Source organism: Manis javanica, chromosome 7 (assembly GCF_040802235.1).
Source record: "Manis javanica isolate MJ-LG chromosome 7, MJ_LKY, whole genome shotgun sequence".
Taxonomy (NCBI): Eukaryota; Metazoa; Chordata; class Mammalia; order Pholidota; family Manidae; genus Manis; species Manis javanica.
The window spans coordinates 44,119,272-44,131,709 of record NC_133162.1 but is presented as its reverse complement, the minus strand read 5'-3'; the positions used below and the strand labels follow the sequence as shown (position 1 = coordinate 44,131,709).

The window sequence follows — 12,438 nt, the reverse complement described above, 5'->3', positions numbered from 1 at the left end:
TCAGGCAGAGGGAACAGCATGTGCAAGGGCTCTGTGGTGAGAGGAAGCACAAGGAGAACAAACAAGGCCTTGACCCAAGTGAGAGTTTGGACAGGATCAGAGCAGAGGGGCGTGTTTGTTTTTGCCCTGAAAATGGTGTGGTAGGCATCATTATGCCCATTTCCCAGGTGCACAGACTGGCACTCCAGGACTTCACAGAACTCCCTGACCAAATTCATGATGGATGGGCAGTCTCGGCAAATGAGATCATGCCTGTCCACTAGGCAGGGGCACAGGCCAGGGGCCACCACGCACCACCACTTAGTTTTTTGTTTGCTCATTTACCCCCAGCTTGCCCATGCTATAGGTGTGCTTGTTCCTACTTTCAGCTGAGCAGATGGAAAATCAGAGAGGTCAAATAACTTTTTCTAAAACCATACAGCTAGTAAGTGGTAGGGTTGGTCCCACTGAAAGCCTGAGCTTTTTGCCCTGTGATTTTGGCAGCTGCCTAAAGATAGGGAACATGGCTGGGACCAAGAAGAAGGGAAACGTGATTAGGAGGGAGGATGAAATGCATCTCTTCTGCAGTGTGGTGAAGTTCTGAAGGCTTCCTGCGGGGCCTGTGTACACCAGGAGGCAGAAGGCAGGGCCAGGGAAGGAGAGGATGGGGTCTGGCCGGGGATTCCTAAAACCTGAGCTGCCTCCTGTTTTCCTCAACCCCCTCTGTGAACTTCAGAGGCACCTGTGGTTCCAGCCTCATGGCCTGTGGCCTTCTGTGGGCTGGAGGCTGCAGACATAAAACAATATGCTCTTTGCATGCAATTTGCATGTTCCCAGTTTTTATCTGATAGTTGGAAATTCCTCCTCATCTGCCCTGTCCTCACTGGGCCTACCAAGCCATCCCGTGGCCCCCTGCTGCTCTGGAGTCCTGTTTCCTTCTCTCTAATCCAGAGGTGCAAATGAAGAAGCCTTCAGGCAGATCGGGCTGCCAGATGTGTTTAAGCCAGCCTGCACATATTTTTTTCCTTTAATTTTTATTTACTAGTTCCATGTAAAAATTTGGATTCCTAGTTCATTGAAAAATAGGGAGCTCTGACAATGCCAAGGCATTCCCTCATGGGTTTTTTTGCTGAGTAGCCTCCATCCCCTTCAGCCAGGGCCCATGCCTTCCATCTCTCCCTGTGCTTCCACCTCCAAGGCCCCCCACACCCTTTCCCTCACTGTCCTGACCCCCAGCATTTGAGGGTGCGTGGCCCTTCCCCACTGTACTGCTGGGAGAAGTGTGCACAGGCCTCCATGTAAAGTGAGGATTGGCATAGATAGCCTCTTAATGTTAGGTGAACATTCCAGAACCTTTCAGAGGTCTGGTCCCTGATAGACACACAGTAGGACCCCAGTGTTTGGGGCCAGGAATGGGGAGGAGGCAGTAGTTCTCTGGCCACCTTACCCCCAGGTCTACATCACTGTGCTGGACGAGAATGACAACAGCCCTCGGTTTGACTTCACCTCCGACTCGGTGGTCAGCCTGCCTGAAGACTGCCCTGTGGGCCAGCACGTGGCCACTGTCAAGGCCCAGGACCCGGACGCCGGCAGCAATGGGCAGGTGGGCGCCAAGTGCAATAGCCCGGATCTGCCCTGTCAGTAGGGGGCTCCCCCAGCCCCTCAGCTGGAGGGGGCCATCTAAGCCATTCCATTACTGAGCGGGAAGCGGCGGTCATCTGCCACCCTGCCCAGCCCCAAGCAGGACCACCCTGCCCTCACCCCTGTCTGTGGTCAAGGAAAGCAGGCAGAGCTGTACAAACTGTTAGCTGTGCCTGAGCAGGGTAACACGGAGCCCAAAGGCTGGCCACAGCTCAGTCCCCTACCGCAAGCTGAAAGCTGAGGGGACTCATCTTTCCTACCTACCCACAAGCCACAGAGCATCTTGCCCCATGTCTCAGTCCCCACCATGTGGTGCCAGGTCCCAAGGGGACACACTCATCCTCCCTCCTGGCCCGCAGCAGGGCATGCTCTCCCACGGAAGGTTTGAATGCCCCCGAGCGTGAGGAGGAGGGGTGATAGAGCACATCAGTCTTTACACTGCTGTGATCTGTCTTCCAAATTACATGGTGTGTTTAAGGCAGTTTGCACCATTTTAAAATGGCTTGCATGCCTCTGGGATCTGAGAGGTGCTGGCTTGGGTTCATAAATATGTGGGTTCAAGTCCTGGTTTTCTTAGGTACTTGCAAGTCGTGTGACCTTGACCACTTGCATGTTTCTGAGCCTCCTGTCTGTGAACTGAAGAGAACAGTTCCCTCTGATAGGACTGTTGGGAGCCAAACAGAACCCATGCCACACCAGGGCATGTGCCTGCTCCTAGAGGGGCTCCAGCATGTCAGCACTTCCCCGCCTCCCACCCTCCTGGCCCCTAGGCCAGTATGCTGGCACCCAGGAACCCACGCCTCCTCAGTGGGCCTGTTGCCTTTCTGAGGGACATAACCACTACAGCATAAGGCCCTTGCCCTGACCCAGCCACCTGTTCTCCTCACTTCCTCACCCTCTCCTCCCTGACAGGTGGTCTTCTCCCTCGCCTCTGGCAATGTCGCTGGGGCCTTTCAGATCGTCACCACCAACCATTCCATTGGTGAAGTGTTTGTGGCCAAGCCCCTGGACAGAGAAGAGCTGGACCACTACATCCTCAAGGTAGGGACTGGACCCCTCAGGGTTACTGTTGACCTTCTAGGAGAGAGCTTGGCCTGTCTGTGCACCCTGCCAGTCAGCTTCCCTGCTGTCACCAAGTAGCATGGGGCAGGCAGCACCCATCAGGGATGAGGGCGTGAGTGCGGCAAACCATCCGTCCAGCGATGGGAGCCGGGGAAAAGCCTGGCAGTACTGGGAGAGTGCTGGCCCTTCCACAGACGCCAGGGGGCTTTGGGCAAGTTGTTCACTGCACTGCCCTCATACAATGGGCAGAAAAACCCTTGTGTTTTGGCCCCAAAAAAAGCCTCTGCAGAGGTGAGAAACAAGTGCAGGTATGAGGAGTCATGAAGGCCACCATCTTTCCTGTGTTGCTGTGGCTCTCTGGGAACCCCAGGGCTGCACTTCTGCAGGGACCTGAACGCCCAGAGAACTTTGTGCTGACTTGCAAGTTTCTAGGATGCATCAAGGCCCCCAGGATGGGCACAGACTTTGGTTAGGACTCTAGCTCATGGCTGAAAATATCATTTGAGGCTCTGTCCATAGAATAGAGGAATTTGAAGCTAAAGGCAGGTGTTCTGGGTGTGGCCACGGGCCCAGGGTCACAGTCAGCATCCAATCAGAGATGGGATCAAGAGATAAAGACTGGGCACACCAAAGTCAGATTCCAAACAAGGGTCCCAAGTTGCAATAATCAGGCAAGGACTATTTGCAGTATTGGGCAGAAGGCAGAAGTTTCTGGGGATCCCAGAGCTGGCAGGCCACCCAGATGGGCCAGCGAGTCCTCCCTGCCAAGCAGACAGCCCTTTTGGACTCCAAATTCCTGATCCTTCCCCCACCCTTAAGCCCTGACTCCCATTATGTCCCTCCTCCAGGTTGTGGCATCTGACCATGGCACCCCTCCACGGAAGAAAGACCACATCCTGCAGGTGACCGTCCTGGACATCAATGACAACCCCCCAGTGATTGAGAGCCCCTTTGGGTACAATGTCAGTGTGAACGAGGTGAGGGCAGCTCCGGTACCCATACAGGGGGGCGTCCAGCATGGAAGGTGGGCACGAGCCAACCATGAAGACCCGTCTAAGTGTTTTCCTGGCCCGCTGTCGCGCAGATCTCCAGAGGGGGTGGGTGGCTTCCTCACTCATAATGACAACCCTTCTGCTTAGGCCAGATCCTGGAATGCAGTCTCTTGTTGTGGTAAGGGTAGAGAGGAGGGGGAGGGAAAGAAGAAAGTGGCCCTTTCTTAGGTACTTGCAAGTCGTGTGACCTTGCAAGTCGAGGTTTACCCTGGCAGAACTGCTTTTAAATAAAACAACACTTTTTATTATTCAGTCCTAAGACTGAGCCACTTAGGAGAAATTTTGCCCCTGCATGCCAGGTGTCATGCCAACTCGGACGTTCACGAAAGCAGGCTGGCATAAGGGTTTAGAGACAGCTCTCAGGCAAGGTTCCCGCAATGCAGAGCCTGGCTCTGCCCCTGACTGTGACTTCCACACATTCCTCCCTTGTACATCAAATTTTTCATCTCCAAATGGGGATGACACTGTACCTAACTCGCAGGGTGGTAGAGGAATCAATGAGTTAGTGCAGCCCAGCATGCAGTAGGTTTGCCACCATCCTCCTCATCGGTGCCCCAGGGCAGACAGAGCACAGCTTTCTGGAGGTCCAGGTAAAGCCCTTGGGCTTCTAGGAGCAGGTGCTAGATTTTGCCCCAGAGGCTTTGAGTCCAAAATAACTCCTTTCCTGCTCTCCTCCTAGAACGTGGGTGGGGGTACCGCTGTGGTCCAGGTGAGAGCCACTGACCAGGACATCGGGATCAACAGTGTCCTGTCCTACTACATCACTAAAGGCAATGAGGACATGACCTTCCGCATGGACCGTCTCAGTGGCGAGATCGCCACACGTCCTGCCCCACCTGACCGTGAGCGCCAGAGCTTCTACCACCTGGTGGTCACCGTGGAGGATGAGGGCACCCCCACCCTGTCGGTGAGCAATGAGGGTGGCCTCGGGGAGGGGACGCTGGGTAAGGAGCAGCTCCACCTCTGTGGGAGGGGAGCAAGATGGGTGGGAATGGAATGCCGTGCAGTGGACCAATCCTTGACCAGTCCTTTATGGCATCTTCAGTCCATCAGCCTATGAATATTTATGGAGGGCCTGTGTGTACAAATCTAGGGTGCTAGTTCACCTATATCTGCAGCCACTCAGAGCCTCCATTTAGTCCTGTTTGCTCTTACAGAGCAATTCTCAGAGGTGGTGCAGGTGGAGCCTCTGACTCCACTTGCCATGCTGTGCCCCTGGGGGGCCACACGGACCATATGGTGGTTCCTCTGTGCCAAATAGGAAAAGGTGTCCCCTTGCCTCTTCCCCTGCATCATATGTTGTCCCAACATATTAGGATTGGAAGGGGCTGATGTCTGTAGTGCAGTCATGCTTGACTGGACAAAGCTGCTGCCCGAGGCAGCGTGCATGGGGCCCTGTGGGGCTGGATGATGGTGAGACAGTCCAGGGGTGAGGGCTGGCGGTGGGGGCAGTTTGCAGATTGAGAGTGGAGACTGGAGACAGGAGCACAGTGAGCTGCATGATCATGAGCAAGTAAGACTCTCTTAGAATTTTGGTTTTGTCATCTGCAAAGGGGGATGATATCTCCTTCATAGGTAGTATTTGGGGAAGTGAATTAGCTCATGTCTGTGGAAGCACTTGGTAAGCCATGAGGAGGATTGTACCAACTATCTGTCGCCACAGTAACGCCATATTACAAACCAAACTGAACAGAGAGCTGTAAGACAACCATTGCTTTAGCTCCAGTTCTGCATGTTGGCAATTTAGACCTGGCTTAGCAGGGTGGTTCTTCCGTTCTCAGCTGGGCTCCTACATGTGTGCGGGGGCAGCTGTGGGTCAATTGGACGGTCGTGCTTCCAGAATTCAACTGCCTATCAGCTGGGCTGAGAGGGCAACTGAGCCATCTATCTGCCCTCTTCCATGCTAGCCCATGCTTGTTCACATGGAGCTAAAAAGGGCCAAGGAGAGAGCCAAGCCTCTGAGGCCTCTTGAGCCCAGGCTTAGAACTGAACAAGGTTACTTCTGCCATGTTCTCTTGGCCAAAGCAAGTCACAAGGCCAGCCTACGCTCAGGATGGGGGGAAATAAACTATCTTTGAAGGAGAGCTGCAAAGTCATACTGCAACATAGGAAGCTTTCAGGGAACATTGGCTGCATGATGAATGAATGAATGAATGAATGAATGAATGAATGAATGGAACAAATACAGTCTAGTACTAGATTCTCCACTATGCTCCTGAGGTCACTGCATTTCTTCCCTGTGGTGGCCCCTATGAAAATCAAATAGAAGAGATCTTTCCTCAGCCTGAAGAAGAAGGAAAAAAAAATGGAAGGGATATTTTGACTTAAAATTTTTATCCTATAAATCCTTTTTCTCAGCTGGTACCTGATACTGTTTGTATGATGGCATGACAGCCATAGAGGGGCCATTTACATATTTCTCCAGGGATAGCCTCAGGAAACCCCAGAGTGGTGTAAAGGATCGGGGATCTTCTGTAATCTGTCTACCCTAGGGACTCTGATTATAAAATGCATCCTCAGCTCTGTCCCTCTACCCCCAACAGGTGACTCTGTTAGACACCCTCCCTTTTAGCAATGGCACTATGGACTGTGGGGTCAGAGCAGGTCTGGTCTGGGCTCTATCTGGAGTGTCTCTGGGGACAGTGGTGGAATTGGACCAATCCCAGGAAACTACACTCTGGGGAGCCCAGCAACGGGACTGGCTCTAGGCACTTCCTGGGTATCCTCAACCCAGTAGCTTCCCAGTATCACCACTAATCACTTCAGCCATTCACACCCAATGTGTCAAACACAGGCACATTTACAGGACACTTATAACTGAGAGAGGGAGACAGACAGGAGTATCATTTATCATGGTAAGATGGAGGGACTCAGTTTCGACATAAATCTCTCCTTAACTGCAACTAGCTTCACAGTGAATCAGTTTCTTGGTCATCTCTCTAATAGCATTTAGAGATGTGTTTGGCTACAAGTAACATAAACTTAACTATGGAGTCATAAATAAATCAGTAAGCATTTTTCTCACATAACAAGAATTCTGGAGAGGATTACAAATGTTGATTCATGCTCAGTGATGTCAGAGCTAATGTTTCTTGGCTTTTCCCTCGTGGTTGCAGGATGGCTGGTATAGCTCCAGCCATCATGTCAGCATTCAAGGCAGGAAGTAACAAAAAGATAAAAAGTTATGCAAGCTACTTTGGCCTCTTTATCCGGAAAGCAAAACGTTTTCCAGAATTTCTCTCCAGAGTTCTGCTTATGTCTCACTGGCACAGAGGTTCACATGAATACCCTAGCTCCAAGGGAGGTTATAAAAAATATGAGGGACAGGATTGGCTTACTGCCTGGGGGCCAGATATATCATGCCTCAAACAAAATCACAGCTCTGTTAGTAAGGAATAGATTAATAGATTTTGGGTGGACAGCTGATTGCATTTACTATGCTGCTCTTCCTCATCATGACCCAGGCTAGGAAAATACCACTCTCAACTCCCATCCTGACCCCACAGTCCTAGAGTTTCCCAGGGAGGCAGTTGGTGAGACCCATGACATTCTAAGACCCTGAGTATTGAAGATGACATCTGGCTTCCTTCTGGTCCCTACAAGAAATGGGAATTGGAGAAATGAAAAATCACCCTGGCCACATTTAACCACCCAGCATAGGTGGGCCACCATCCAAGCAGTCCCACAGGACTTGGGACTAGTCCCCTGGCCAGAAAGAGTTTCCATCTGTTGACCAGACCCTCCATAGACACCCAACCTAAACCCAGCCTAGAAACCCATGAGCACTGCCTTCTCACACTGAGGTTCCTGACATTCTGGCCCTCCTTCAAGCAGGTCTGGACCCATACCAGCGCCCTGGGAAGATTATGAGAAGTTGGGTCTTGAGAAATGCAGTCTCCCTTTCTCTATCTTCCTCATGCTGGTCATTACCAGCTCTGCTCCCAGAAAACACCTTCTGGATGACTAGGATCAGGGATGGGGTTTCCTGAGGCTATCCCTGGGGGAATATGTAAATGGCCCCTCTATGGCTGTCATGCCATCATACAAACAGCATCAGGTACCAGCTGAGAAAAAGGATTTATAGGAGAAAATTTTTAAGTCAAATATATCCCTTCCATTTTTTTCCTTCTTCTTCAGGCTGAGGAAAGATCTCTTCTATTTGATTTTCATAGGGGCCACGACAGGGAAGAAATGCAGTGACCTCAGGAGCATAGTGGAGAATCTAGTACTAGACCGTATTTGTTCCATTCATTCATTCATTCATCATGCAGCTAATGTTCCCTGAAAGCTTCCTATGTTGCAGGCACCAGAAAAACAGAGAAGAAGGCAATGTGGTCCCTGCCACAAGGACATATAGCTGAATAAGGAAGGCAAAGGACATTCACTTGTGGGGGCCAATGTACAGAGGGAGCACTGAGAAGGGCTTGGGGAAGGCTTCCTGGAGGAGGTGATGCCTTGGCTATCTTATCAATCAGTCGCAGTTGGCACAGGAAAGGGGGAAAGCATATTCTGGACCCAGGGGTCAGCCTGAATAAAGGCCTAAGGGCAAGCAATAATCAAGGATGGGTTGGGGGAACCTCAGGGCGTTCAGGGCCATGGCAGCATTCAGAGCTGAGAGCAGGAATCTCTACCTACATACCCACCCCCCACCCTATGACGTTCTGTCTGGGGCTCCCAGAGGCTGGTCCCACTACTTGTTGAACATCCCCTCCACTCCCTCCTGGCTCAGCTAAGGACAGGGCAGAAGCTGGCAAGCCGGGGCTCTGCATCCAGTGCCAGCCATGACTGGCATTTGTCTCTAAGGAACACTGGAACCCTGAAGGCTCACCTCTGTTGACCTGACTGTCACCTCTGGACAGTGAACCCCTTAGGGCCATGAGTGCCTCTAAGCACAAAACTGAGGGCCAAGCCAGGGGTGACAAGAGGAGGGCCCTTTTCTGCTATTTGGCAAATTTCACTGGATGGGTATTCAAGGAACTAAGATAGTCCCAATGCCTCCTGGACCAGCCAGAGCTCTGAGCAGCATCAGACAGACATCCTGAGGTTCCAGGAAGGTTCACCATTGTCTAATGGGGGTGAGGAGGATGGGACTCTATATATATCTGTTGAGAAACACCCTATAGACCCACACCTTGCCCTCCTCTTCCTACCTGCAATGATATGGCTGGTTCAAGCCAGCCCTCAGTGGCACAGGAACAACCTTCCTCTAGGACAAGAGCAAGTAAGAGACATTCATTCAACACCAAATAGTGCCAGGCCTATGCCAGAGCCTAGAAAGCCAGAGAAGAGTTGGGCACAGTTCTACCTTCAACGCGCCTACAGTCTAGTGGGGAAATGGATATATGACAGAGAGTTGACACTCTGTGATGTGATCGAGTCCGCGGGGCTCAGAGCCAGGAGAGAGGAAAGGTTTTCTGACAAGGCATCATTTGCCTCCATATCTTAAAGGATGAGGCTGTCTAACTAGAGGACCTGGGATTTACCTACCAAGAGCATCCCCAAACCAGAGAAATCCCATGTCTAAACCCTCCCATCTCTTCTGTTCTCCCTATACCTCCCTCCCCCAAGGTTCCTGAGGGCCAGACATTCCTGCAAACAGCCTAGGCTGTCTCCACCCTGCTCGCAGTGCCAGATCACCCAGAGCTCCAAACAGCTGCGCTGCAAGGGGCATCTGGGCCAGCGCAGGCCTGTCACACAATGGCATGCGACCCAGCCAGGGGAAGTCATTGTGCGCCTCAGGCTCTGGCTAGCTCCAGGCCACAGGCAGCAAGGCCAGGCTTGGGGGAGGAGTCTAAGTAGCCATCAGGGAGGCCCCTGCAAGAGGAAGGGCCAGGCCCAGGGAGGAAGGACGGAAGGTTACTGGGAGGTCAGGAGCTGGGCCTCAGCCACACAGGCACCTTGGCAGGGGGACAGGGAAAGGGAGGGCCTGACTGGGCCTCCCTGCCACACGAATTACAACCAACAGATTAGACAATTCCATATAACCAGCTTTGGCTTCTCAGGCTGGCAGGGATCTATAGAGGTCACCTGTCCAGGACGAAAGACAGAAAATCTCCCACCACCCACTTCTTGTACAAGAGTCGCCAGCAATAGACCCCATGGACGTCTGTGAGTTAGGGACACTGCTCTTGACAGCTCACCTCATAGCTTTAGGGCCCAAGGGCTTTTCTGTTCATTAAACTTGGACCCTGCTGCTGTTTGTGAAGCCTGCTTCCCCTGGCTCAAGACCAGGAAACCCAGCCTGGCCCTTTCCCTGTGCTGCACACTAAGTAAGCAGCCTTCTCTGGCCCAGCATGATTAAATTCAGACCTTCCTTTAGCCCTGCTCCTACGTTTTGCATAGAGCGATGTTCTGAAGCTGCTCAAATGCCTCACATGCAGCTGGCTCCTTTCCTCTTAAGAGACTTTCTCCATCCGCAGCCCCCTGTGGCAGGCAAGTGGGGTACACAGTCCACCATGCCTACCAGCAGTCCTGTGGATTCAGTTGTCAGGGAGAAAGGTGAATGGCAGGAACTGATGTGGAAGGAGCCTAGCCATGGGCTTGTAGGCACAGGTTCATCAGGCAGGGCCCTGGCGTATACTGTGAGCAAGTCCAGGTCCTGGCCCATGATGCCATGCAGTTTAGTGAAGAGGAAGGAACACAGGCCTGGGAGGCAGGACCCAGGCTTTAGTTCCACATTCGATTGTGACAAGACACAAACTTTTTGGAACCTCAGTTTCCTTATGTTTTAAGTGGATGCAATAAAGCCTCCCAGGGGCTTCTGGTGGGGGAGGAGGAAATGAAAGAAAATAGCACCTGTGCAAGTGTTTCAGCAAGCTCAGAGTACCATAGAAAATGGCAAAAATATGGCACACAGACTGCCACCTCCCTATCCCATGCCTAAGGCAGATACTGTTAGCCAATGTCAGCACTTTCTCACTAACCTATATTGATACTTCAGAATCCCTGTCCACATATATTCCTGTAAGTTATGCACATAGATCAGAATTGTGAAGCAAAATGAAACCTCTGCCCTGTGGCCTGCACAAGTTCAGATGGTTCTGTTGCTGTTGAGGAGATCCCACAAGGCCCAGATGGAGCAGCTAAGAACTATGAACTAGAGCTGGTGGAAAGTCAGAGGTGGCCCTGCCAACTCTAAGTGGTCCAGGGCACAGAGCCTGGCATCCTGGCTCAGCCCACCACCCAGGGCCTATGCTTCCATTGTCAGCTCTGCAGCTGGGTCCACAGTGCAGGCTGTTGTTGGGCCCCTGAGTTCCTCCCGGAACTCACAGAATAGTTAGGGAGACACAGCATTTGTGCAGGAAAGAGGGGACAATGCAAAGCAGCTGTGGTGAATGCCCAGTGAGGGGCTAGACAGTCAGTGCCCTCGTGGGCTGGGACTGTGGGTATCTGCTTCTTGAGGGACCTTTGTACCCAGCATCCTGGTTGCCAACCCAGTTCCTCTTTCTGTCCATTGCCATCCCCTTTGCATTCCCTGAGCAAATCTTAGCCCAGCCCCCAGCAGTCAAGCCAGCCCTGGAGTGCTCTAGCTGACACCCAGGAAGTCCTCTTCCAAGTGGCAGGGCTACAGTGTCCAAGCTGGGGTACAGGGTGACAGGGCCTCTGCAGCCCCCAGCCCTGTGGCACCTTCCTGAGTCCCCACCCTGCAGCACCCCCTGAAGAGCCATGCCTAAGCCCCTCTGCCAGGCTGCTGCCTGTGGGAGGGAGCTCTGGCTAGGCAGGAGTGTGGACAGCCCAGGGCTAGTCTTTCAAGAAGCAGGGCCAGCTGGACCTACAGTCACATCTCCAGCGGCCTCCACAGTGTGTTTTTAAGGAGTTTCAGTTCCATTCCCTTAGTCTCTCCCTTGGAGGGAATAAAAGCAGGAGGTCCTTTTTAAGCGTGAACATCAGGAGATGGTTACCGGTCCTGTAATTTCTGATACATCTCTTAACAGTGACTTAGTGCCTCAAAGCACAGACTTCCCAGCCAGGGCCTCAGACAGTGCCATGATCCATGAGCCTCCTGCTTCCGTCCCACCCTGCCCAGAAGCCAAGTTTCTGGATGCCCCAGGGTTCCACCTAGCCTCCTTGCAGGCAGGCACCAGGTTCCTGAGTCCTTACTCCATTCCATGCACCCTGCCCTAGAGGCACCAAGCCAGGGACCAGCCACCAGGGCTGGCAATTCAGGAGACACCACCACCCCGGGGCAAGCACGCAGGGCTCCTCTCCCAGCAACAGGAGGGGGGGGCCTTTAGGGCCACTGCAGGCAAGGTGTATGGCCATGGATGAAGATGGAGCCTGGAGCTCAGAGTAAATTTGACTGAAAACAGGAAACCATGAAGCTGAGATGCGTTCACTTATAAGGGTCCAGAAAAGGCCACGCAGGAGGAAGTTGGGGAGGAAGTGTGGTGGCTTTCTGCTCTGGGGCCTCCTCCCTCCTTCACACAGCAGCAGCTGGGCCTGGGGTCTGGCAGCCAAATTCTTAGAAGTTGTCTCTGCCTTGAGGTTAGAAGCTGGGCCAGGCCAGCTCTTTCTGGGCTGTGGGACTGGTCTTTAGGCTTAACCTTCACCCTTAGGGGTAGGCCCTGCCTCAACTAGGTATCACCCTGCTCTCCCTGCACCATAGGCCCCCACCAGCTGTGAGGACAGCACCTCTCTCCATGGTAACTGGCACTAAGTGTCCATGGCAGCAGATATAATAGAAGAGGGGACCCCTGGGGACAAA

At 52.6% G+C, this 12,438-nt stretch overlaps 1 protein-coding gene across 4 annotated transcripts in view; it reads left to right on the top strand.

Annotated features, from left to right (window-relative positions):
* The first annotated feature begins 1,436 nt into the window (after positions 1-1,436).
* LOC108406260 (cadherin-23) overlaps positions 1,437-12,438 on the top strand; it is a 72,224-nt gene continuing 61,222 nt past the window's right edge. For all 4 annotated transcript variants that reach the window (XR_012133187.1, XM_017674853.3, XM_017674857.3 and 1 more), the window contains exons 1-4: positions 1,437-1,582; positions 2,533-2,661; positions 3,531-3,659; positions 4,414-4,641. Coding sequence is in view for 3 of the 4 variants with exons in the window: in XM_017674853.3 (XP_017530342.3) it covers positions 4,516-4,641 (126 nt within the window). In the remaining variant the exon portion in view is untranslated. The remainder of the gene's footprint in view (positions 1,583-2,532; positions 2,662-3,530; positions 3,660-4,413; positions 4,642-12,438) is intronic.